Raw genomic sequence first — 27,812 nt, forward strand, 5'->3', positions numbered from 1 at the left:
ATCTGTGGCCTTTTAAAGGTAAAGGTACCCCTGACCGTTAGGTCCAGTCGCGGACGACTCTGGGGTTGCGGTGCTCATCTCACTCTATAGGCCAAGGGAGCCGGTGTTTGTCCGCAGACAGTTTTTCCGGGTCATGTGGCCAGCATGACTAAGCCGCTTCTGCCGAACCAGAGCAGCGCACAGAAACTCCGTTTACCTTCCCGCCAGAGTAGTACCTATTTATCTACTTGCACTTTGACGTGCTTTCGAACTGCTAGGTTGGCAGGAGCAGGGACCGAGCAACGGGAGCTTACCCCATTGTGGGGATTCGAACTGCCGACCTTCTGATCGGCAAGCCCTAGGCTCTGTGGTTCAAGTTCAGACAGCACTGGGCAAGATCCATCCTTTCCAAAATCGCAGAGAAGTCTCAAAGGGGGCAGCTTGGAAAAAATTCCTGCCCCTCTTCTCCCCCCCCCACCGCTACTCCTTGCCCCTTTAACTCTTTTCCTACCTTTAACTCTTGCATTGCAGGAGGCTGGACTAGATGACCCTCGGGGGTCCCTTCCAGCTCTACGTTTCTTTGATTCTATTATGCCCCTTCTGTCCCCTCGCCAAGAAATGAGACAAGCAGCACTCTTGCTCAGGGGCGCGGTGGGGCAGGGAAAATCACCCTGCGCAGTGATGGGAAAGGGCTGCTCTAACCACTAGACCTCATTTTCCCCCTCTTCAAAGTTACTTTCAACTGATTCTTCCCCCCTGGCCACGTTCGCTTGGGAACCCGAAGTGCCGGTGAGTCTCCCTCCACGCCCCCCCCCCCGGGCCAGGAGATGCCCAGATTCCTATCTGTGTGCGCGCTGGGCGCACGTTTCCTCTTTGGCACAGAGCGGCAATGCTCGTACTCAGGCTTTGCAAGGGTTAAAAAAGAACCGGATTCCTAGAGAAGATGGAAATTTGGGGTGGAAGGAAGGGGAGAAGGCTTCCTCCAGAGCAGGAGCAGAAGGACCCTCTGCTTTTCCCCACCGCGCGCTGCATCTGCGGCTCCTCCTGCAACCCGGTGAGATTCTGCAACATCCTTTTGGTGCTTTTGGTGGAAAGGAGGAGGCGTCGCCTGAGAGACGCAGATCAGGAGAACCATCACAGGAAACAAACAGGGAAGGGAGAGGGGTTGTTCGTTTCCCTCTTCCCCATCTGTATAGGCAAGAGGTCCCCGATCTAAGATACCACCACCACAAAATTGCAGAGTTGGAAGGGACCCTGAAGATAATCTGGTCCATCCCCCAAGCAATGCAAAAATCTTTTTGTGCAACGTGGGGACTGGAACCCTGATATTTAGAGTCTCTTGCTCTGCCGGGTGAGGCTGGGGTTTAAAGTGGGCGTGCAAGGCGGAGTCGCTCAGTGAGTAAGCAAGTAAGTAAAAGTTGCAGGTAGGTAGCCGTGTTGGTCTGCCAAGGTCAAAACAAAATAAAATTAAAAATTAAAAAATTAATGAAAAATTAAAATGAAAAATTCCTTCCAGTAGCACCTTAGAGACTAAGGTGCTACTGGAAGGAATTTTTTATTTTATTTTGTTTTAAGTAAAACTTTAATATGGTCAAAGACCAGCAGAAAAAATAATACAATTCAATTCCTGAGTTAAATTTCTATATCTTATAATAATATTGAGTACAGTGGTGCCCCACTAGACGAATGCCTCGCTAGATGAAAAACTTGCTAGACAAAGGCATTCGTCTAGCAGAAGGCTGCCCCACAAGATGAAAAAGTCTATGGGGCTGCCTCGCAAGACGATTTTTTTTTTCGCCCCCCCCCCCCGTCTAGCAAAAACTGCGGTTTACATTGCCGCTTTGCTAGACGAAAAACCCGCTAGACGAAAAAAACTCGTAGAACGAATTATTTTCGTCTAGCGGGGCACCACTGTATTACACAATTTTAAAATTGACTATTAAAAGCGTGGCTATTAAAAGCTGAGTCTCTTTCACCTCTCCGACTGTTATGGGTTACTTGGGATCATTGTCTTTGGTGATTGCTTTCATCATGGCATGTTTAATTCTTGTCACCAAGTAGCAATATTTAGCTACAACCCTAGTAGTCCCTATATCTGTGTCAGCTAGCAGATAGTTGGTCTAAGCTTCTCCTGATCGGCCGGGTTGTATGACTAGGTGCGGTTCAATTGACTCTTTTCTCGCCTCTTGGTATAATGAGAAGTGTAGCAAAACGTGCCCGATTGTTTCAATCTCTTTGTTGTTGCATGGACATAATCTTTGGTTGCTCAGTGATCAAACCTATCCTTCACTGCCTCTCGCAGTTTGGCCAAACTCATGTTAGTAGCTTCGAGAACACTGTCCAACCATCTCATCCTCTGTCCCCTTTTCCCTGTGCCCTCCATCTTTCCCAACATCAGGGTCTTTTCTAGGGAGTCTTCTCTTCTCATGAGGTGGCCAAAGTACTGGAGCCTCAACTTCAGGATCTGTCCTTCTAGTGAGCACTCAGGGCTGATTTCTTTGAGAATGGATAGGTTTGATCTTCTTGCAGTCCATGGGACTCTCAAGAGTCTCCTCCAGCACCATAATTCAAAAGCATCAATTCTACGGCGATCAGCCTTCTTTATGGTCCAGCTCTCACTTCCGTACATTACTACTGGGAAAACCATAGCTTTAACTATACGGACCTTTGTCGGCAAGGTGATGTCTTTGCTTTTTAAGATGCTGTCTAGGTTTGTCATTGCTTTTCTCCCAAGAAGCAGGCGTCTTCTAATTTCGTGACTGCTGTCACCATCTGCAGTGATCATGGAACCCAAGAAAGTGAAATCTCTCACTGCCTCCATTTCTTCCCCTTCTATTTGCCAGGAAGTGATGGGACCAGTGGCCATGATCTTAATTTTTTTGATGTTGAGCTTCAGACCATATTTTGCGCTCTCTTCTTTCACCTTCATTAAAAGGTTCTTTAATTCTTCCTCACTTTCTGCCATCAAGGTAGTATCATCAGCATATCTGAGGTTGTTGATATTTTTTTCCGGCAATCTTAATTCCAGCTTGGGATTCATCCAGTCCAGCCCCTTCATGGATCACTGCCTTGTCGTGGCGAAGGGGCTTGAATTACTCAGGGAAGCTATGGACAGGTCAAAAAGGACAGGTCATAGTGGAGGGTTTGGACCAAACGTGATCCACCTGGAGAAGGAACTGGCAAGCCGCTCCAGTATCCCTGCCAAGAAAACTCCATGGACAGAAGCAGTATACCATATCTCAAATGGGGGGGAAAAATAAAATAGAAAATTCTTTCCAGTAGCACCTTAGAGACCATCTGAGTTTGTTCAGTTGGGGGAAAGAAACTGAGTTTGTTCAGTTTGGGGGAAAGAAATGTTGTGCATGACATGATTCACTATACGGGGAATCAAAATGAAAAATATGTTTTCATCAGAGAATGTTTTTTCTGCAGATAAGAAATGGAAGAACAAGACTCAGCTGCCCTTGAAGCAGGAAGAGAGCCCAATACCACCATGACCAGGAGCAATGGGGAGATTTGGATTGGAAGCAGGCACAAGACATTGAAGGAGAACACCCGTGGCTCAGATGTGCACTGCCAACGGTTTAGACATTTCCGCTACCAGGAGGCCGAGGGACCCAGAGAGGTTTGCAGCCAACTCCACCGCCTTTCCCATCAGTGGCTGAAGCCAGAGAGACACACCAAGACTCAGATGCTGGACATGGTCATCCTGGAGCAGTTCCTGGCTGTCCTCCCCCCGGAGATGGAGAACTGGGTCAGGGAATGCGGAGTGGAGACCTGCTCGCAGGCGGTGGCCCTGGCCGAAGGTTTCCTCCTGAGTCAGGCAGAGGACCAGAAGCAGAAAGGGCTGCAGGTGAGAATGTTTAATCTACATTAAACCTAACAAACATGAGCCCCCAGAAGTTGTTGGACTAAATCCATCATCTCTGAGCACTGGTTGATGGCAGGTGGAGTTCAACACCATCTGGAAGGCACTGCTTTGACTCTCCTTGATTTTGGGAATGTTTAGCCTGGAGAAGAGAAGGTTGAGGGGTGATATGATAGCCATGTTCAAATATATAAAAGGATGTCATATAGAGGAGGGTGAAAGGTTGTTTTTTGCTGCTCCAGAGAAGCGGACACGGGGCAATGGATTCAAGCTACCAGAAAGAAGATTCCACCTAAACATTAGGAAGAACTGCCTGACAGTAAGAGCTGTTGGACAGTGGAATTTGCTGCCAAGGAGTGTGGTGGAGTCTCCTTCTTTGGAGGTCTTTAAGCGGAGGCTTGACAGCCATCTGTCAGGAATGCTTTGATGGTGTTTCCTGCTTGGCAGGGGGTTGGACTGGATGGCCCTTGGGGTCTCTTCCAACTCTAGGATTCTATGATTCTATGATTTGATTCGATTTATTATATTTCCATGTCACTTTTCTTTCAAATGAGTCTCAAAGCGGCTTGCAAACAATAAATAACAGTAACACAGTAAAACATAATGGAACAACACAAACAACACAGTTCAAAGTGTTGGTGTTGACCTTTAAAGGCCTAAATGGCCTCGGTCCTGTATACCTGAAGGAGCGTCTCCACCCCCATCATTCAGCCCGGACACTGAGATCCAGCGCCGAGGGCCTGGTGGCGGTTCCCTCATTGCGAGAAGTGAGGTTATAGGGTTATAGGGAACCAGGCAGAGGGCCTTCTCGGTAGTGGCGCCCGCCCTGTGGAACGCCCTCCCATCGGGGTCAGAGAAATAAACAACTACCTGTCATTTAGAAAATACCTGAAGGCAGCCCTGTTTAGGGCTGGGGAGACCCGGCCAGATGGGCGGGGTATAAATTTATTATTATTATTATGATTGTTATTATTATTATTATTATTATTATTATTATTATAAACACAGCATACATCATGTACAGTAAAATAATTAGCAGATCACCAGTAAAGCAATTGCAATCTACATAACACTAGTAACAAATCAGCCACGGAAAAAGTAAGCTGATAGCTGAACGTCACAATTTTAGCAAATGTCGTACTATATGATTAGCGGATTAATACAGCATTTAGAATCAGTAAAACAAAAATGGAAAACGAGCGAGGTCTCAACCAAAGAAGAATGGCAGCTTAAGGTGATGGAATATGCGCAGCTTGTGGACTTAACATATAGCATAAGAGAACAAGACAAACATACGTTTAGTGAAGATTGGAAAATGTTTATTGAATATATGGGGGGAAATAGTGTGCACTTGAAAACGTTGGCGGCATTAAGATAAATTCAACAGTGTAAATAAGCTTTGATGGAAGTAATAATGGAATGCTGAATGGTTTAGTTTGTGTAAAATATGCAGGGATTTATGATATGTAAAATCATAGAATCATAGAGTTGGAAGAGACCACAAGGGCCATCCAGTCCAACCCCAATGAACCATGGAAAGAGAAGGAGGGAATGCATTGATATTTTAAGGTTGTTTAAATGAATATTTTAAAATGTGAAGCAGAAATAAAACAATATTAACTTTTTTTAAAAAGGCTAAGCATTGTGACATGGTCCCAAGCAGGTCAGACTGTGGGTGCAAAATTCTGTACTCCCTGTCCAAATTTATTTAGAAATCATCAAAGTTTCCTGCTGTACCATTTCTCCCCATTTAATGTCTTGTATCTTTATTTCTGTTGTTTCAGGTAAAGCGTCTGTTTGCTGAAATGGGAGGTGATTCTCCTGCGGCAGAGACGACTCCATCAGACCCCAGACAGAAGCCATTGGGTGAGGATCAATGCAATGTATCTCAGTTTGGTCTCTCTCCATGTTGTGAATTGAACCTCAATGGAAGTAGTTGCTATTTGGAGGTAATGAGCTGGAACCTACTTATTCTCAAATGTACTGAGGAAATTCCACTGGTATTCTGATGGTCTTAATCAGTGCTGTTTTTCAATAATAATAATAATAATAATAATAATAATAATAATAATAATAATAATTTATTCCCCAGCCACTCTGGGCAGCTCCCAACAGAATATTAAACACAATAAAAGATCAAACATTAAAAACTTCCCTAAACAGGGCTGCCTTCAGATGTCTTCTAAAAGTCAGATACAATGGTACCTCTGGTTACGAACGGGATCCATTCTGGAGCCCTGTTCGTAACCTGTGACCTTCTTAACCTGAAGCGCCGCGTCTGCGCATGTGCGCCATGCAATTCGGTGCTTCTGCGCATGCGCGTGGCATCATTTGACGCGTCTATGCATGCGCGAACCGCCGAACCCGGAAGTAACGCGTTCCGTTACTTCCGGGTTTGGTGCGTTCGTAACCTGTGTCATACACATCCTGAAGCATGCGTAACTCGAGGTATGACTGTAGTTGTTTCTTTCTTTGACATCTGATGGGAGGGCGTTCCAGAGGGTGGGAGCCACTACCAAGAAGGCCCCTCTGCCTGGTTCCCTGTAACCTCACTGAGAGGTGTCCTCTTGAGTTCCAACTGAAAAAAAGCCCTGGTCTTAATACTGAGGCTTGGCCTGATTTCTCTCCCACTAGAGTGAATCTGATGTTTCAAGAGGGAATTCCTTTCTATTTCAAGTGATGGGATTTTCATTCAATCACACAGATGTCTTATTCATATCATATTGGTGCCCATTATAAAAAAGACATTTTTTTCTGGAGGTATTTTATCACTTTTACTGCTGCTCTAAGAAAAAACATTTGCAGACCGTAGCTTTCAAGGGATGGCAGGATGAATAACATTTCAAGCTGCCCAATTTGTGAATCTGGTGGAGTTGAGAAGGTCTTTGAGTTGCCTCTTCTATGAACTTTCTAAGGGACGCTTGTGGTGCTAGGGTTTGCCGATCAGAAGGTTGGCGGTTCGAATCCCCGCAACGGGGTGAGCTCCCGTTGCTCGGTCCCAGCTCCTGCCAACCTAGCAGTTCGAAAGCACGTCAAAGTGCAAGTAGATAAATAGGTACCGCTCCGGCGGGAAGGTAAACGGCATTTCCGTGCGCTGCTCTGGTTCGCCAGAAGCGGCTTTGTCATGCTGGCCACATGACCCGGAATCTGTCTGTGGACAAATGCCAGCTCCCTCTGCCTACAGAGCGAGATGAGCACGCAACCCCAGAGTCATCCACAACTGGACCTAACAGTCAGGGGTACCTTTACCTTTACCTATGAACTTTCTTTTTTTTTTTTTTAACAAGATTTTATTAGCATTTTCATAATATAACACAAACCCAACCCCACACCTACAAATACAAAAACAAATACAAATACACATAAAGTCAGGATACTTCTTCTTATTTATATACCTTACAAAAAAAAAAATTCTAGTTCTAAATCTTGACGTTTGTCTTCCCCCGCCTTTTCACCTTCGATTTTAATTCAATATACTATTTCCTTAACAACCTTTCTCTATAAAATTTTTTTTAACTTTGCTTAAAAAAAAACATACTTATCTCAATCTTTGCAATATAACCTAAATCATAACCAAATATTCTTATAGCTAAACTTATTTCTTCTGTCCTTTATCATGCTGCTTTTGACTTAAGATTCAAATATCTCCTTGCTTATTTAAAATAAACTTGTAATTAACAGACTTCACACTCCGATTTCGGGTACCATGGCAGACCATTTAAATTATACAATTAATACTTCAACCCACTCCCCCTCTATCCATTGTCTTTTTCTGTCTTTCTCCAAATCCAAATCTCCAATTGCCTTCCTCCGAGTGTCCACAGATCCAGGCAGCGTCCACAACAGACCCCGCATCGAGCCTCAGGGCGTTTCTCATCTGTATTCTGGGCTCCTCCGTTTCTTTTACTTCTTCTTCTTGTAAAAATTCTAATTCCATGTCCCTTGCCCCCGAGCTGCCACCTCGGAGACTGGATATTGAAAGTTTTCCCGTTCCAAGTTCCTTTTCCCGGATTTGCCCAGCCATTTCAAACCATCTTTCAATCGCCCCTCCCAGCTCTTTGCCAAGGCTTGATTCCATTGTGTAGAACTTTTGAAAAGCCTCCTCTGTGGAAAGTAGATCCTTTTTATGAATAATTCCACTCAAGACTTGTAGTTTCCGATTAAGCAGTTCCATCTGCAAGACAGTGAGCTTTTCCTCATCCTTTAAATCTAAGTTCGATGCCAGTGCAAGCGCAAAGTCCAGCATTTTAAGAGAGAGGGTGAGTATCAGATTTCAGTTCCTGTCTCTTCCTTCCTTTGTTTCAATTTTTTCCCACGACAAACCAAGTCGCCGCCATTTCTCCGAAGCCGGAGTATAAAGACCAAAACTTCAAGCGGAGATATTTTTCCCCAGTCAACCCCCAAAGGGAGATCTCCACAAACTCAGTTTTCAAATTCCAAATACTTTCTATTGATTGTTGTAGCAGCAGTCACTTAAAGAGTTAATTTCTTTCACCACACGAAGGGAGGGAGGCGGGCTGCCTTTCTTCTCCCCCCCCCCCCCCGAGCGTTCCAGGAATACAAAGAGTCAATCAATTACTCACAGCCTCCGGGTTCTTATCAGCTCCTTAATGACAGGTAGAACTTAGACGCTCATCACAGGCTTTGTCGCCGCGTCCCTTCACCCCCACTCCCCCTTTACAGGGGGGGCGGGGGAAGGGTTCGGAGCCACAACGGGCACAGCCGGGGAGCCCAGGGTGCGGGACGCTCTTCCCGCACCCCAACCGGAGCCCCGCTATGCGGCTGCAGGGCTCCTGACCCCCGGGATGAACTGGGTGCTTCGCAGCCGAAGCAACCCACGACCACCCATAATGGCGTCAGCCGCCGGAAGTCCCTTTACCTATGAACTTTCTAGGCAAAAATTCCTTTCTTGTTTCCCTCTCGGACCCGCTATGTACCTTGTTCACCGGCAAAGATGCATTCATTACCATCCAAGTACCAACATTTCCTCCAGCAGTTAAGAAAATACAACCCAGGTCCACGAAAACTTAGGAGAGGTGGGGATGGGGTGTGTTTTGTTTTTGCTGTGTTTTAGAAGTTCTTTCTATTTTTGGGCAAGCAACATTCTTGCTGCTGTAGTCGCATACATGAATAAATTTCTGTATACTTTAGGTAGTTCTGTCCCTATAACTCCCAAAAGAAAAGCTTCTGGTTCGTTGGTTTGTTTTACAAAGGTTATTTGAAACATCCTTTTCAATTCATTGTATATCATTTCCCAGTAAGCTTTAACCTTACTACAAGACCACCACATATGAAGCTAGGATTTTTTCTAAGTTGAAAAGGTAAAGGGACCCCTGACCGTTAGGTCCAGTCGTGTCTGACTCTGGGGCTGCGGTGCCCATCTCGCTTTATTGGCCGAGGTAGCCGGCGTAAAGCTTCCAGGTCATGTGGCCAGCATGACTAAGCGAACCAAAGTAGTGCACGGAAACGCTGTTTACCTTCCCGCTGGAGTGGTACCTATTTATCTACTTGTACTTTGACGTGCTTTCGAACTGCTAGCTGGGCAGGAGCTGGGACCGAGCAACGGGAGCTCACCCCTTCCAGGGATTCAAACCACCATCTTTCCAATCGGCAAGCCCTAGGCTCTGTGGTTTAACCCACAGTGCCACCCATGTCCCTTTTCTAAGTTAGGCATGCATAATTTCATTTCAGAGGCGAGGATGTGTAAATGGCTCTCTGACACATTTGTTTATCTCCTTCAGGCAAGGGAATGAAGCTGCCAAATCATCCTCATTCATTTCTTCTTTGTGGTGGAGCGGAAGGAGCTGCTGTGGAATCTGATCAGGTGGGACATGGGTGAGGAAACTGGTTCAGACTGGAGGCCACGTTCTTAGCCAAGCAACCCTCCAGGGGCCACATACCAGCAGTGGGTGAGAGGAGAAATCAAAGGGAATGAAGTTAGTTTCTACACACCCCTCCAAGTTCAAGGTCACATTCCAGCAAGGCAAAAACACTCAAGGTCGGTATGAATTAGGATTGGGGAGAGGTGTTGCCAGGGAGGGGCAGTGTCACAGGAACATGCCAGTCAGTAATCACACATTATTATTATTATTATTATTATTATTATTATTATTATTATTATTATTATTTATACCCTGCCTATCTGGCCAAGTCTCCCCAGCCACTCTGGGCGGCTCCCAACAGAATATTAAAATCATGATAAAACATCAAACATTAAAAACTTCCCTAAACAGGACTGCCTTCAGATGTCTTCTAAAAGTCAGATAATTGTTTATTTCCTTGACATCTGATGGGAGGGCGTTCCACAGGGCGGGCGCCACTACCGAAAAGGCCCTCTGCCTTTCTTGCAACCTCACTTCTTGCAGTGAGGAACCACCAGTTTAAAGATGGAGTCAACGCTTTATTCGCAAAACCACACACTTCGCAAACTGGGCTGTCAGGCCCAATGAGCAGAGCCGCTCATTCCCGGTGGCCTTCTTCCATGAAAATCAGTTGCTGAGACTGAAAGTCCCCACCTTTCCTCTCGTAAGTCCCCTCCTTTCCAGGGCTTTCCCCAAGAAATCGGAGACTCTGCCTGCATGCTGCCAACCTCTCCTCCACCTTTTTCATGCCTCTTCTGGTTCTGGGAGACAAGGCAGAAGGGGAGCTTGTCTCGGCAAGAGCGGGAGACACCTGTGCTTCTTCACCAGTCTCTCATCTTTGACTCTTGGCCTCTCCTCCCACCCTCCTGCTCTAGCTTCTGCCTCTGATTCTGGACTTCTGTCTGCCACCAACTCTCCCCGCTCACTAAGCCCTGTTACCTCCTCAGCTTCTGACACCTCCTCTTCCCAGTCTTCTCCCTCTGAGCACTCATCGTTGTCCCACCACCATTCCCCAGACTCTAAGTCTTCTTCCCTTGAGGGTTCCCCAGCTCCTCCAACCAGTCCATGACAGGCAATTCCTGTGGACCAGATATTGAGGCCTGGGTGGGGGCACTCCTGGCCCCCAAGCCTGAGGGCGCCTACCCTTTAAATAGGCAGACAGATCACTTGGGAGACACGCTGGGAGCAGCCTAGATATCCCAATTCCCAGCTCATCTCCCTTGGCTGAAACAATTCTCTCTAAATTCTGGGAATAATGATCATGGTCACCTTAAACTAACCTAGTAGCTCATCTGCATATTATATAAAGGTAAAGGGGACATCTGACCATTAGGTCCAGTCGTGTCCGACTCTGGGGTTGCGGAGCTCATCTCGTGTTACTGGCCGAGGGAGCCGGCGTACAGCTTCTGGGTCATGTGGCCAGCATGACAAAGCTGCTTCTGGTGAACCAGAGCAGCGCACAGAAATGCTGTTTACCTTCCCACTGGAGCAGTACCTATTTATCTACTTGCACTTTGATGTGCTTTCGAACTGCTAGGTGGACAGGAGCTGGGACCGAGCAACGGGAGCTCACCCTGTTGCGGGGATTTGAACCGCCGACTTTCTGATCAGCAAACCCTAGGCTCTGTGGTTTAACCCAAAGCGCCACCCGCGTCCCGTATATTATATACAAGGAGGTATTGTTTCATTTTTCCTTTTAGGGTCCAGTGTCCTTTGAGGACGTGGCTGTACATTTCACAGAAGAAGAGTGGGCTGTGTTGGATCCTGCCCAGAGAGCTCTGCACAAGGAAGTCATGGAGGAAAATGGAGGCATCGTGGCCTCTCTGGGTAAGGCTCCCTGCTGGATCATAATGCCCGTTTTGAAATTCAGTACTTTTTTTGTATGTGGCGAACCCTAATATTCTGATGTAGCTCAATAGTGTTGGAGCGTCGGTTGACCCTCGACTGGGTGGCAAAGCCCTTCCCGCACACGGGGCACGGGCTCATCCGCTTCCTTTTGTACAATTTTGCCAGGTTTTTGATGAAGCAAAGGTGTCAGGCTTTGGGGAATCGGCTTTCTCCCCTGCGGCAGTAAATAAGAAGATCAAATGAAAGGAATGTCTTACCTGTATACTGTTTAGTAACTTTTAAGTCTGCCTCTGGGATCCTTTGTGTGAACAGATGATTTCTTGTGAGTAAACGTTTATACTTTACTGAAGACTGTGTAGTGTCTTATTAAAAGAGGGATTAAAAAGGGGAAGACACCAGGATAATATTTCTAATGACTCTAGCGAGTCTGTGCAAGCTATCCGCTGTGTGTGTGCTAAAAAGGGAATGTTAACTCTGCAGATATTATAGAACTTGTAAACACAAGTTGGGATAGGATATCTTAAACAATATATCCTCCCTCACATCCCTTAACAGTCCCACAATCCATAGCACTCCAGCTGTCAGTTAACACCAGTCATCCAAGTCCTTCCAGCTTTCCCGTTATCACAAGCGTTGAAGTTGTTCAGTGATTTGAAGCTTCTGTCCACAGGTTCTTAGCTATTTCTCTCTTCATTGCAGGCAACAAATCGAAAACCAATAATAAAGGGGAAAGAGCTAGAAAAGAGTCACTGGAAAGATGCACAAAGAAGGAACAGCAGAGAAGGAAAACTGAAGCAGAGAAGATGGGAAGGAACACACCCCCAGCCTCTCAGGGTAGTAACTACAATGAAATTGCAGTCAAAGAAAAAACAGATATAAGACATAAAAAGAAGTGTCGGGATTATTGGAAAAGTTTCGGTTCTAAAAGAAAATGTAAAGCACATTACCAAAACCGCCAAGGGGAGAAACCATATAAATGCTTTGAGTGTGGAAAGAGCTTCACGAGAAACTCCGCACTCATTTTCCACCGAGGAATTAATAGTGGAGAGAAACCGTATAAATGCTTGGAATGTGGAAAGAGCATTGGTTGCAAGCAGGGACTCGGTTATCATCAAAGAATTCACACAGGGGAGAAACCGTATCAGTGTATGGAATGTGGGAAAAGCTTCACCCGGAAGATATATCTTATTAATCACCAAATGATTCACTCAGGGGATAAGTCTTATAAGTGCTTGGAATGTGGGAAAGGCTTCACTCAGAGCTCCAAGCTCACTTCCCATCAGAGAATTCACGTTAGGGAGAAACCATATAAATGCCTGGAGTGCGGAAAGGGCTTCAGCTGCAAAAAGAGCGTCACTTATCATCAAAGAATTCACACAGGAGAGAAGCCCTATAAATGCTTAGAATGTGAAAAGAGCTTCATGCATAAGGCAAGCCTCACTTTTCATCAGAGAACTCACACTGGGGAGAAACCATATACATGCTTGAATTGTGGGAAAAGCTTCACCCACAAGACAAGTCTCACTTTTCATCAGAGAACTCACACAGGGGAGAAACCATATACATGGTTGGAATGCGGAAAGAGCTTCCCTCGCAGCGGCGAGCTTTCTTCCCATCAGAGAATCCATACAGGGGAGAAACCGTTTGAATGCTTGGAATGTGGAAAGAGCTTCCGTCACAGTTCTAGCCTTTCTTCCCATCAGAGAATTCATACAGGGGAAAAGCCACATAAATGTTTGGAGTGTGGAAAGGGCTTCACTCGGAAGATACATCTTACTAATCATCAGAGAATCCACACCGGGGAGAAACCATATAAATGCTTGGAATGTGGAAACAGCTTTATTTCCAAACACAGACTCACTTCCCATGGAAGAATTCACACGGAGGACTTACCCTATAAGTGCATGGAATGTGGGAAGGGCTTCATCTTGAAGCAAAGTCTCACCTCCCATCTAAGAATTCACACTGGGGAGAAGCCATACGAATGCTTCCAATGCGGAAAGAGCTTCAGTGGGAAGGCACACCTTCGTTCTCATGAAAGAATTCACACAGGGGAGAAGCCATACAAATGTTCTGAGTGTGGAAAGGGCTTCAAAGACAGTTCTAGCCTTCTCTTCCATCAAACAATTCACACGGGGGAGAAACCGTACGAATGCTCGGTGTGCAGAAAGGGGTTCAGAGACAAATCTCACCTTACGAACCATAAAAGAATTCACACAGGGGAGAAGCCATATAAATGCTTAGAATGTGGAAGGAACTTCAGCTGTAAGAAAAGTATCCTTAATCACCAAAGAATTCACATAGGTGAGAAACTATAACTTTAAAAAAAATGTGTGGAAAGAGCTTCAGGAGAAGCAGAAATTTTCATTGTCACTAATGGATTCACAAAGGGCGAAACCATATTAATGTTTGAATATAGAATGGGGTTCAGGAAGAAGATACAACTCACTTCTCAAAAGGAACAAAATAGAAAATTCTTTCCAGTAGCACCTTAGAGACCAGCTGAGTTTGTTCTTGGTATGAGCTTTCGTGTGCATGCACACTTCTCAAAAGGATTCACACAATCCTTCTCAAAAGGATTCACACAAAAAATCATTTATGTAAATACTTAGGAAGGTGTGGCCTTTACCTTGCCACAGAAGAGACATCTCACTGATTATCAAAGAATTCACAATGGAGAGAGACCATACAGGTAAAACTCGAAAAATCTGAATATTGTGGAAAAATCCATTTATGTAAGCAGTTGTTTTCATTAGCTACTGGCGTTTAATATATGAGATAGACTCATGACATGCAAAGCAAGATATGTCAAGCCTTTGCTTGTTATAATTGTGATGATTATGGCGCACAGCTGATGAAACCCCAAAGTTGAAATTGTTAATTTGGGGTTCTCATCAGCTGTACACCATAATCATCACAATTATAACAAATAAAAGCTTGACATATCTCGCTTTGCATGTCATGAAGAGTTTGGATTTGATATCCTGCTTTTCACTACCCGAAGGAGTCTCAAAGCGGCTAACATTCTCCTTTCCCTTCCTCCCCCACAACAAACACTCTGTGAGGTGAGTGGGGCTGAGAGACTTCAGAGAAGTGTGACTAGCCCAAGGTCACCCAGCAGCTGCATGTGGAGGAGTGCAGACGCGAACCCGGTTCCCCAGATTACGAGTCTGCTGCTCTTAACCACTACACCAAACTGGCTCTCATGAGTATCTCATACATTAGTTTCACCTTTTAAGTTGAATTACTGAAAGAGATGAACCTTTCCACAATATTATAATTTTTCGAGTTTCACCTGTATAAATGCTTGGATTATGGAAAGGACTTCATCTGCAAAAAAAGGTTTCACTTCCCATCCGAGAATTCATACAAGGGGGAAAGTATAGAGAAGTTTGCTGTGTGTGTTGTCGGGGGCTGGTTGGAAGCAGAGGAACAGTGAAGAAGAGGAAGAAGAAGAAGAAGAAGAAGAAGAAGAAGAAGAAGAAGAGGAGGAGTTTGGATTTGATATCCCGCTTTATCACCACCCGAAGGAGTCTCAAAGCGGCTCACATTCTCCTTTCCCTTCCTCCCCCACAACAAACACTCTGTGAGGTGAGTGGGGCTGAGAGACTTCAGAGAAGTGTGACTAGCCCAAGGTCGCCCAGCAGCTGCATGTGGAGGAGCGGGGAATCGAACCCCGTTCACCAGATTACGAGTCCACCGCTCTTAACCACTACACCACACTGGCTCTCAGAACCTGCTGGGGAACCATCAAGGGAAGAAGGCTCAGAGCCCAGGGATTGGTGGTGGGACAACAATGAGTGGTCAGAGGGAGGAGGAGGAGAAGTCTGGGAGAAGGAGAAGTCGGAAGCTGAAGAGGTAACAGGGATAAGTGAGCTGAGAGAGTCTGTGGCAAAAAGACTACCAGAATCGGGGGGAAGCCAAAGCAGGTAAATAGGAGCAGAAAGGTAAAGGGATAGAAATGTGAAGTCACAGGTGTCTTCCCCTCCTGCTGCGACAAGTTCCTCTCACTCCCAGGACCAAAAGAGGCATGAAAAGGGAGGAGCAAAGACAGACACGCAGGCACAGTCTCTGATTGCTTGGAAAAAGTTCTGGAGATGGCTCCCCACATAGATAGCTATGAGGAGGCAGGGACCTTTAGTCTTGGCAAGTGGTTTCATGATTTTTTTAAAAAAAGTAAAGCACCCCTGGACGATTAAGTCTAGTCAAAGGCGACTATGGGGTTGCGGCGCTCATCTCGCTTTCAGGCTGAGGGAGCCGGCGTTTGCCCACAGGCAGCTTTTCTGGGTCATGCGGACAGCAGGACTAAACCGCTTCTGGCACAATGGAACACCGTGACGGAAACCAGAGAGCACGGAAATGGTGTTTACCTTCCCGCTGCAGCGGTACCTATTTATCTACTTGTACTGGCGTGCTTTTGAATGGCTAAGTTGGCAGGAGCTGGGACAGAGCAACGGGAGCTCGCCCCATCGCGGGGATTCAAACCTCCGACCTTCTGATCGGCAAGCCCAAGAGGCTCAGTGGTTTAGACCACAGCGCCACCCGCGTCATGGGGTAATGGGGTAACACTTACAGGGAGTGAACTGCTGTGCTCATTAAGGCTGACACTCAGCCCAGTCTGTGAAGATCATGTTTTGCTAATAAAGAGATAACTCCAGCTTTGAACTGTTGTGGTTTCCTGGCCAGTGTTTGCTCAATGACATGTGCAGGATATGTTTCAGAAGAAGGCACAAACTCCAGTCGCCATCAAAGAATTCATAAAGTGGGAGAGAATGTATTATAATTTGACATTGTTATTATGAGGCTATTATTGGATTATTGTAATTGGGAAACTAATAAATTCAATATCACATATAAAAGCGTAATAAAACGCCAAATGTTAAAAACTTAAGGGCAGGATGTGAGGAGAAAAGGAAGTGACTACTGCTACTAGTGATGCCTCTGGATGCCAGTCGCTGGGAATCACAGGAGGGTTGGGGAGTCCAACGCTCTAACCACTGCACCGCACCACACAGGCCCCGTGAAGCCAGCTCCTTGTGTCGGCAGAGAACGATACTCTTAATCTCAAGGCTGTGGGTTCAGCACCTGCATTGCAATGGGGTTGGACTAGATCACCCCCGGGTGTCCCTTCCAACTCGACAATTCTGTGGCTCTATGACATAAAGTGTGGCTCACAGCCAACCTTTCCCACACCTCCCTGACTTGACCCAATTGATAGTGGAGTTGTTGTTTTAAAAACATAATAATAATAATAATAATAATAATAATAATAATTTATTGTTTGTACCCCGCACATCTGGCTGAGCTTCCCCAGCCACACTGGACGGCACCCAAATGAATGTTAAAACAATACAGCGTTTGATATTAAAAACGTCCCTAAACAGGGCTGCCTTCAGATGTCTCTTAAGAATAGGATAGCTGCTTATTTCCTTGACATCTGATGGAAGGGTGTTCCACAGGGAGGGTGCCACTACTGAAAAGGCCCTCTGTCTGTTTCCCTGAAACCTCACCTCTCGCAATGAGGGAACCGCCAGAAGGCCCTCGGCGCTGGATCTCAGTGTCCGGGCTGAACGATGGGGATGGAGACGCTCCTTCAGGTATACAGGTATGCTTTGGACACACCCCACCCCAGTCCTTGCTCCCTGGATAGCTCTGTTGCTTAGAATGTGGTGCCAATAATGGCAAGGTTGCAGGTTCGATCCCCGTCTGGGGCAGCCGCCTATTCCTGCATTGCAGGGGGTTGGAATAGATGATCACCAGGGTCCCTTCCGATGCCACAATTCCCCAACACTATGGTTCTATGCACGGCTTCGGCCCGGCCTACCTCGCAGGGTTGTTGTGAGGATAAAATGGGGAGGGCAGGAGAACCAAGTGGGTGGTATGGGAGTCCTTGGAGGAAAAAAAATCCTTGGATATATAACAAACAGCCTCGTGGCGGGGGCTGCTTCTATGGGCAATGTTCATTTGGGAACCTGAAGTGAGCGTGCAAAGCACCCACTTGCCTTTCCTCCCTGGCTGCTGCTTTGAGAGCAAGGAGCGCAGAAGCTGGGCTTCAAAGGGTTAAAACGAAGTGAGCTCCGATTCCTAGAAGGGAAGTGAATTGGGAGTGTGGGGGAGGCGCACCTCCTCCCCGAAGTCTCTCTTCCAGCCTGGCGGGTGAAAGGAGCGCCTGTGATTTCCAAATGCTGCATCTGAAATCCGGTGAGCACCCACCCCACCCCACCCAGCACCCATTGCACAGGGTGCCCCAGGGAGAGGGTGCACACGGGGCCTGTTTATCCCATGCCCCCCCCCCAAGCAGGGAGTGGAGCTGCCTCCCGCAAGGCCAGGAAGCCGCTGGGGGTGCGCTGTGTACTGTATTTGAATTAGATCTGCATCTCTTGAGGGTGGCCAATGCATTCCAGGGGGTTGGTCTAGATGACACCATAGGGACCCTTTCCAGCTCTACGGTTCTATGAATTGCGCACTCGAACTCTTTGGCAGGCTTTAAATAACTCTTGCAATGTTGCAAAGATTTTGGATATAATGGAAGATTGTTATTTGGATGAATTTATAATATGCAGTGAGTGGACAAAGGTATTCTAAGAATCCACGGAGGGGTGGAGGGAAGTCCTAAGATTCTTACTGTCAGGAAGTTCTTCCTAATGTTTAGGTGGAATCTTCTTTCTTGTAGTTTGAATCCATTAAATCCAAAAAAAGAGAAAGGCACAAATACAGGATGGGTGACACCTGGCTTGAGAGCAGTACATGTGAAAAGGATCTAGGAGTCTTGGTAGACCACAAACTTGACATGAGTCAACAGTGTGATGCAGCAGCTAAAAAAAGCCAATGCAATTCTGGGCTGCATCAATAGTAGTATAGCATCTAGAGATCAAGGGAAGTAACGGTAATAGTACCACTGTATTCCACTCTGGTGAGACCTCACCTGGAATACTGTGTCCAGTTCTGGGCACCACAGTTCAAGAAGGATACTGACAAGCTGGAAGGTGTCCAGAGGAGGGCAACCAAAACGGTCGAAGTCCTGGAAATGATGCCTTATGAGGAACGGCTTAGGGAGCTGGGTATGTTTAGCCTGGAGAAGAGAAGGTTAAGGGGTGATATGATAGCCATGTTCAAATATATAAAAGGATGTCATATAGAGGAGGGAGAAAGGTTGTTTTCTGCTGCTCCAGAGAAGCGGACACGGGGCAATGGATTCAAACTACAAGAGAGAAGATTCCACCTAAACATCAGGAAGAACTTCCTGACAGTAAGAGCTGTTGGACAGTGGAATTTGCTGCCAAGGAGTGTGGTGGAGTCTCCTTCTTTGGAGGTCTTTAAGCGGAGGCTTGACAGCCATCTGTCAGGAATGCTTTGATGGTGTTTCCTGCTTGGCAGGGGGTTGGACTGGATGGCCCTTGTGGTCTCTTCCAACTCTAAGATTCTATGATTCTATACTTACTCTGAGTTTAACTGGAGGAGAAGATGGCAACTGCAGAAAACGGTCATGGAGAATAGGAGGAGGGCAATCTTCTTTTCCCTTTCTGCCCTCCGGTCTCTTTGAATGTCAGCATCCATCAGCCTTTCCTCCCTAGAGAAAGAAGACCTGGTTGCGAATAGGGTTGGGCGACATCTGTTTTTTAACATCGTGATAAATCACCAGCCAAAAAATCGCGATATACCAATATATCAGGATGTCTGAAATAAGGATGGAGCTGTGTGGAGTCATTGGCTGACTTCACAGTTTTTCCTGCATCGTGATTTTTGCAAAGCGCACACCATAACTGTCAAGTTTCGGATTTGAAAATAAGGGATCAGCAGTCTCACCTATCCCGGGGACAGTCACATGTCAGTGGTGGGCGGAGCCAGAAGCAAAAGTGGGCGGAGCAGCAATGTAAACTCCAAGCGGCCTCGGGCTCGGAGCGGAGCAAAGAGGAGGGCAGCCAGCAAAGAGGAGGGCAGCCATGTGCTCCGCGCGATGGAGCCCCATCGTCTTCTTGCCTGATCCCATCAAAACAGGACAGGAAGCAGCAGCTACTCAAAGGCAGCCAGGCTCCGCCCGCCAGCTAACCCTATTGGCCAGCTGAGGGGCTCGGCAGCAACGGATAGGGGCTGATGCAGGGGGAGGAATACACCCCCCTGTAAGCACGGGAAACGGCTCCCACTTGCTTTGAGGGCTGAGGCTTTTCCCTCCAAGTAGGCGAGGTCTTCCCACCCAGTCCCTGGCCAGCAGGGGAGGAGCTGCTTCCATTAAAAAGGGAAATAAAAAATAAGGGAGAGCAGCGGGAAACTGCTTAAAATAAGGGAGAATCCCAGGGAAAACGGGATACTTGACAGCACTGGCACACACATACACACACACACACACACATCATGATTTGCGATATATTGCCAGGTCAAAAATTATGAATCACGATAAGGACTTGAAAACCGGGTTTGGACGATATATCGATATATCGCCCAGCCTTTGTTGAGAGCCATGCTCCTTTAACTAATACAGGGAATCTTTTTACTGACGGCGTGATAATTTTAACGTGGAAAAAATGTCTTGGCTTCGCAGGACTTGGTTGCAAAGAGACCAATGAGAATACCCTTTGCCCTGAGAAATAGAACCAAAAAAAATTGAGGCTTCCTTGGGGCCTGGATCAAAGATGACTGCCCTCGAAGTGGGAAGAGACCACAATTCTATCAAGATTTGGAGCAGTGGGAGATTCTACGAAAGAGCCATGGAGGAGGTCCTGGGTGAGGAGAATGCCCTCAGCTCAGAGGTACAGTGCCAGCGTTTCAGGCGGTTCCGCTACCAGGAGGCCGAGGGACCCAGAGAGGTTTGCAGCCGACTCCACCGCCTTTCCCATCAGTGGCTGAAACCAGAGAGACACACCAAGACTCAGATCCTGGACATGGTGATCCTGGAGCAGTTCCTGGCTGTCCTCCCCCCGGAGATGGAGAACTGGGTGAGGGAATGCGGAGCAGAGACCAGTTCCCAGGCGGTGGCCCTGGCCGAAGGTTTCCTCCTGAGCCAGGCGGAGGGGAAGAAGCAGGAGGAGGAACAGGTGAGAGCATTTCATCTTGATTATGGATGTGTCCCCCAAAATATGTTGAATTAAAACTGCCATCATCCCTGATAATGATATTTTATTTATACCCTGCCCATCTGGCCGGGTCTCCCCAGCCACTCGGGGCAGCTCCCAATAGAATATTAAAAAACACGATAAAATATCAAACTTTAATAACTTCGCTAAACAGGGCTGCCTTCAGGTGTCTTCTAAAAGTCAGTTACAGGTAGGTAGCCGTGTTGGTCTGCCATAGTCAAAACAAAATAAAAAAATAAAAAAATTCCTTCCGGTAGCACCTTAGAGACCAACTAAGTTTGTTCTTGGTATGAGCTTTCGTGTGCATGCACACTTCTTCAGAAAGCTCATACCAAGAACAAACTTAGTTGGTCTCTAAGGTGCTACCGGAAGGAATTTTTTAATTTTTTATTTTGTTCTGAAAGTCTAGATAGTGACGGAACCACCGGAAGGCCCTCGGAGCTGGACCTCAGTGTCCGGGCAGAACAATGGGGGTGGAGACGCTCCTTCAGGTATACTGGGCCGAGGCCGTTTAGGGCTTTCAAGGTCAGCACCAACATTTTGAATTGTGCTCGGAAACGTACTGGGAGCCAATGTAGGTCTTTCAGGACCCTGAGCATTGTCTGTGTTTGTGCTGGGGCTGGTGGTGTTGGGGATCTGCAGGGAACCCTTGAATTTGAAACTCCCAAGGGCAGGGGTCAGCAACCGAAGACCCATGGGCCAGAAGCGGCCCACGGAGGTCGTTTGACCAGCCCACGAGCCGTCCCCGAACCAAGCTGCCTGCTTGCACACTGCGCAGTGCGGTGTCTCACTTTTGCGGCGCCGGAAATCGTGTCTGCGCAGGCACAGATGCCAAAAATCACAGGCGCACGCGATCTGGCCCACGGAGGGATCTCTGCGGGACTGATCCGGCCCAGGCCAGATAAACTTTGCTGAGCCCTGCCCAAGGATCTCGGAATGGAAGGGTTGATAAATATAAAAAAGCTCACTTCATTTTCCTACTTTCACTGGAAATCAGCCAAACAGGAATATCCTTAAGGTTTCTTCCTTTGTCATCCCTTTTTAAAAATCCTTCTCCCCATGTGATGTCTTCTATCCCTGTTGCAGTTTCGGGCACAGGATCCAGCGACAGAAATGAGGACTGATTTCCCTAAGGCAGAGAGGGATCCGTCTGTCAACGGTCAGAGGTCACCAGGTATGGATTCGAGGCTTCTATTTCAATTTGTTTTCTCTCTGCATATATTTTTTTAAATTAAAATAAGTCTTTATTAAATTTGTGTTTCTTTAAAAAAAGGATTTCAAACATAAAACAAAACAAAACATTAAATCTTACATCGCACAAATAATAAACATAAATTTACAATAGTCTCTTTCAAATTATACATCAACTTTAAAATATGACTTCATATTGCTTCTACAACGGTTTTCTTAGTATAATACTAATTTCATTACTCTAACTAATAATTTAGTTACTCTCATTCTTACAAACGAACAAAAAACAGCAACAATATATATATATATAATTTAAATCTCCCACGTGCGTAACTTAATCTAAGCAAATCATTAGTTCCGTTTTCAAACCTTCTTTTTTTAAATATTCTTCCACATATTTCCATTCTGCTTTTGTTTTCTGTTTTTGTATATCTCTTATTGCTGCTGTCATCCTTGCTAAATTCATATATTCTATTAGCTTAATTTGCCATTCTTGGACTGTTGGTATTTTTTCTCCTTTCCAGGTTTTAGCTATAAGTATCCTAGCTGCAGCACATGCATATTTTGAAGGAAACCCTTCTATCCTTTGTGGGAAGGCCCTTTTTATAATTGGAACACTTCGCAACCCTGATTTCTGGTTAGGAACCAGAGACAGGTTTTCATGTGATCGAAATAGAAAGAGCATAAACTGCTGGAATGCACTCATCATATAGGACCTTTCCTAAATGAGACCTGCAGCGACTCAATCTCCGAGGCGCGCGTGTTTTAATGGGTTCGTGGCACATTTGTCTCTCGCAGGTGACAGAATGAAGCCACACTTACCTGTTCAGACACCTCTTCTTTGTGGTCTTGAAGAAGGAGCATGTGTGAAACCAGATCAGGTAGGAGGATAAATCACTGGGGGGGAAGAGGCTGGTACTTTTGCTTCCTTCCCCCCTCTCCGATCCTAAACAGATCTCTGTCCTCCTCTTAGCTTCTGTCAAAGCTGCCCCCAATGAAGGCTGTGTCTGCCCCCCCCCCAAGAAACCCATTTAAATATTGAGAATAACGACCAGCCACTTCACCACAACTAGTATTTTGGTTGTGGCTATTCGATAATCTTTGTGCAATGTGCAAGGAAGGGAAAAAAAAAAAACGTTTTCTGATTCTTTCAGGGTCTGGTATCCTTTGAGGATGTGGCTGTGTGGTTCACAGAAGAGGAGTGGGATCTGCTGGATCCTGACCAGAGAGCTCTGCATAACCAAGTCATGGAGGAGAGCCTTTGGATTCTGTCCTCTCTCGGTGAGGCTTTCTCTTGGATCATAATCTCGGTTTCATAATTCAGAATATCTTTATATAGTGAAACTCTGCATTCTGGCGTAGCTCAGCATCCGTGCCTGCTTAGGTCTGTGCGGTTAATGTTGGAAGCACGTTCTCTGAATACACACCCTCCACTCTTGCCCTTCTTAACAGTGGCCTGACTGGTTTAATGGCCTGACAGGCTTTTTCAGAATGGAAGTTTCAGAGCTGATACTGATAAGGGGAAAAATTCAGGTGCGAGGTTGCTCAGCCACCTGGCCATCGGGCAAAGCCCGCGGGGTCCTGCGGAGGAAAAAGAAGGAGTCCAGCCATCAACGGAGCAAGGAACAGAGATCCTAGTTTATTGCGCAACAGGTTCAAGCCAAGACTGAACAACGGGAATGGGGTGACAAAGTTTTTTAAAACTTCTCACCACATCCCAGGATACAATTCAGTAGGCATCATCACCACATCAGTTACATCAGTGAAAAGTCAGCAAAGGGGAGGGTTACATGAGATTAACATAGTAGCAAACAAGATTAACATAAGGTAATGGCGCTGTGGGTTAAACCACAGAGCCTAGGGCTTGCCGATCAGAAGGTCGGCGGTTCGCATCCCCGCGACGGGGTGAGCTCCCGTTGCTCGGTCCCTGCTCCTGCCCACCTAGCAGTTCGAAAGCACGTCAAAGTGCAAGTAGATAAATAGGTACCACTCCGTCGGGAAGGTAAACAGCGTTTCCGTGCGCTGCTCTGGTTCTCCAGAAGCGGCTTTGTCATGCTGGCCACATGACCCGGAAGCTGTACGCCGGCTCCCTCGGCCAGTAAAGCGAGATGAGCGCCGCAACCCCAGAGTCGGACATGACTGGACCTAATGGTCAGGGGTCCCTTTACCTTTTTAATGGTTCAGGGCAAGATTTGAATGGGTGTTAAGTGTTAGAAGGACATGTTGAGCACCTGCTGGGTGAGGGAACAAGAGTATCTCGGTTTGCATAGCCTGTCAAATGGCAAGTCGGGAGGAAAACATTTGCCCAGCGATTTCTTAAAATCACCCATTTATGGCTTACTGAGGTCACCCTGCAGAGCCAATGCATTTCCCTGATGGGTTCCCTTAAGGGCATCGCTCCGTACCCCCAACAGCTTACTTGGGAGGAGACTTTGCTGAGGTGCCCCCCCCCCGTAATTTCCGTAACAATACGTAAGTGGAACTAGCATCTCAGCTATTTCCTGGTTGGCTGGAAAGACGACTGATGTCAGAAGATGGAGCAGTTTCCTTGATTGGGCCAAACAGCAATCCATGGCAGGAAAAAAGGCTGGGATTTCCTGGTTTCAAGTGCCCACAAATAACGAGATTCTTTTGCCTCTCAAGAAACATCTGATCAGGAGTCAAGTAGGCTCTCTTTCAGAGCCTACATCCATTTCCCCCACTTCAATAAAAAAGTTACATACGTATATATTTCCCCACGTTTGGCTTGAAAGACCCTTGTTTGAATTTCTCACTAAACCTTTCCCTCACATGCTCCTATGCTGTATCTAACCTCCATTTTGGTTCCATCATATATTGTCAGGTTTCTGTATAGCTTTTTAATTTAGGAGTACCAAAAATGGGACCCAGAGACTCCCTCCTACAGATGGGCAGACCAGGATGTGGAACGAGGGTCTTCCTTGCTATTGGATGCCTATTGCGATTTTTTTGGGGGGAGGGGTGATGTTTGAGGACTGGGATAGCCAAAATAGTGTCTTCTTAAGGTTTTTGGATTCCAGTTCCCATCATGCCTGAGCATTGAGCATTGTGGCTGGGGCTGATAGGAATGAGAGTGGTGACCCCTATTTTATGAAAAAGGGTTTGGCCTAAAAAAGTCTGGGAGGCTCTTTTCCCCTCATATCTATCCTCCAGTTGCTTCTTTTGCAACTAACAGTTTGGAAGAGACAACAACAACAACAACAACAATTATTTTATCTATCTATCTATCTATCTATCTATCTATACCCCGCCCATCTGGCTGGGTCTCCCCAGCCACTCTGGGCGGCTCCCAACAGAATATTAAAAACACAATAAAACAGCAAACATTAAAAACTTCCCTAAACAGGGCTGCTTTCAGATGTCTTCTAAAAGTCAGATAGTTGTTTATTTCCTTGACATCTGATGGGGGGGGGGCGCGTTCCACAGGGCAGGCGCCACTACCGAGAAGGCCCTCTGCCTGGTTCCCTGTAACCTCATTTCTCGCAGCGAGGGAACCGCCAGAAGGCCCTCGGAGCTGGATCTCAGTGTCCTGGCTGAACGATGGGGGGTGGAGACGCTTCTTCAGGTATACTAGGGCCGAGGCCGTTTCGGGCTTTCAAGGTCAGCACCAACACTTTGAATTGTACTCGGAAACGTACTGGGAGCCAATGTAGATGACGCATGGTTCTTCCATTTACCTGTACAACAACCTTGTGAAGTAGGCCGAGCTGAGTGTGATTAGCCCAAGATCACCCGATGAATTTCCTATCTGAGCTAGAAGCTGAACTCAACAGCCTCTATAGCACAGCATCTGTCAACTGAGGCAGTTAAATCTGTGGTCAGGCCTGCCTCCCATCTAAATCCTTCCAGCTCAAGAAGGAAGAATTTACAATGTTATAAAGTTACTATAGTTAATTAGAAATGTACGCAGAGGAGAGGACGTGAGGAGGTCCCCAGTTAATGTCATGAATAAGATAAGAATAGGTGATTAAGTGTTTGTTTATTATGTGTGTTTTTTGTAGTTTTGTTGTAGTGGTTTGTTTATTTTATATTTTGTATTTGTTATTATTGTTAAAAACTAATAAATTCTTATTTTAAAAAAATCCTTCCAGTTCTTCCTTGATCACAAGTGTTGAAGCTGCTCAGTGATTTGAGACTTTATGTTTTCCCCTCAGGCTCTTATCCGCTTCTCTCTCTTCGTTGCAGGAGGTGACGAATGGGAAACCCAGAATAAGGGAGATCTACATGGGAAAGAGACATCGGAAAGGGAGGGACATGAAGGGAAGAGGGGAAATAAATCATCCGGTTCTCGGGGATGCGACTACCGTGAAATTGCAGCCCGAGAAGAAACGGATGAGAGAAAGGAAACAGGGATACCCCGTGTGAACAGGGGAAGTCTCCATTCTAAAAGGGGACGTAAACCCAGCGTCAAAACCCACCCAAGGGAGAATTCTTACGGACACTCGGAGTGCGGAACGAGCATCATTCATGTCACTTCCCGTCAAGGAATTCATGGCACGGAGAAGCCCTATACTTGCACCGAGTGTGGGAAAAGCTTCCCTTACACCTCTGGCCTTATTTCTCACCAAAGGATTCACACGGGGGAGAAGCCATACCGGTGCTCGGAATGCGGGAAGACCTTCAGCCAGAAGAAGCACCTCACCAACCACCAGGCGACTCACGCGGAGGAAAAACCGTACCGGTGCTTGGAGTGCGGGCGGAGCTTCAACTGCCGCTATAATCTGATTCGGCACCAGAGGATCCACACCGGGGAGAAACCGTATCAGTGCCGGGAGTGCGGGAGGGGCTTCCGGCACAGCTCCACCCTCTCTTCCCACCAGAGACTTCACACAGGGGAGAAACCCTATCAATGCCCGGAGTGCGGGAAGAGCTTCAGGGATCGGTCTCACCTGTATTCCCACCAAAAAGTTCACACGGGAGAGAAACCGTACGCGTGCCTGGAATGCGGGAAGGCCTTCTACCAGAAAAAGCACCTCCGTAAGCATCAGATAATTCACACGGAGGAGAAGCCGCACAGGTGCTCGGAGTGCGGAAAGAGCTTCCGCTGCCGTTTCAAGCTAACCCGCCACCAAAGGATCCACATGGGGGAGAAGCCGTATCAATGCTTGGAGTGCGGAGCGAGCTTCAAATGCAGCTCCGCCCTTGGTTCCCACGAAAGGATCCACACAGGGGAGAAGCCGTATCAGTGCCCCGAGTGCGGGAAGGCCTTCAGAGCAAAGTCCCACCTGTATTCCCACAAAAGGATTCACACGGGAGAGAAACCCTACCCGTGTCTGGAATGCGGGAAGGCCTTCCGGCGGCAGGAGCACCTCGCCAACCACCAAACGTTGATTCACACGGCGAATAAGCCCTATAAATGCCTGGAGTGCGGAAAGAGCTTCAGTCAGAGTATTTACCTTACGTACCATCAGAGTATTCACACCGGGGATAAATCGTATCCGTGCTTGGAGTGCGGGAAGAGCTTCTACAGCCAGAAAAGTCTCAGTTCTCATCAAAGAGCTCACAAAAGGGACTGCAAGAAGATCAAACCTATCCATTCTTGAGGAAATCAGCCCTGAGTGCTCGCTGGAAGGACAGATCCTGAGGCTGAGGCTCCAATACTTTGGCCACCTCATGAGAAGAGAAGACTCCCTGGAAAAGACCCTGATGTTGGAAAAGATGGAGGGCACAAGGAGAAGGGGACAACAGAGGATGAGATGGTTGGACAGTGTTCTCAAGGCTACCAACATGAGTCTGACCAAACTGTGGGAGACAGTGGAAGACAAGAGTGCCTGGCATGCTCTGGTCCATGGGGTCACAAAGAGTCGGACACGACTAAACAACAACAAATTTTAAAAAGGGAATGGGGGAGAGAATTTGAGTAGAAACACAAACTTCCATTGTCGTAAAGCGGGGAGCAGTATTTATTCTTGATGTGTACACAGGGGAGAAGCTGTGCTTTCGAAAAGGAACAAATTCTCGTGAAAGTGAATTCTT

General features: G+C 46.7%; 1 protein-coding gene across 1 annotated transcript; it reads left to right on the plus strand.

Annotated features, from left to right (window-relative positions):
- Positions 1-3,472: 3,472 nt before the first annotated feature.
- On the plus strand, positions 3,473-27,419 carry LOC117042523 (zinc finger protein 420-like). The gene is made up of 8 exons (XM_033142065.1): positions 3,473-3,733; positions 11,409-11,535; positions 12,256-13,871; positions 20,187-20,438; positions 21,714-21,801; positions 22,617-22,699; positions 22,973-23,099; positions 26,022-27,419. Exons 1-8 carry the CDS (start codon positions 3,473-3,475, stop codon positions 27,377-27,379), a joined length of 3,912 nt encoding a protein of 1,303 aa, XP_032997956.1. The 3' UTR covers positions 27,380-27,419.
- The last annotated feature ends 393 nt before the right edge of the window (positions 27,420-27,812 follow it).

The sequence above is a fragment of the Lacerta agilis genome, chromosome 2 (assembly GCF_009819535.1).
Source record: "Lacerta agilis isolate rLacAgi1 chromosome 2, rLacAgi1.pri, whole genome shotgun sequence".
Taxonomy (NCBI): domain Eukaryota; kingdom Metazoa; phylum Chordata; class Lepidosauria; order Squamata; family Lacertidae; genus Lacerta; species Lacerta agilis.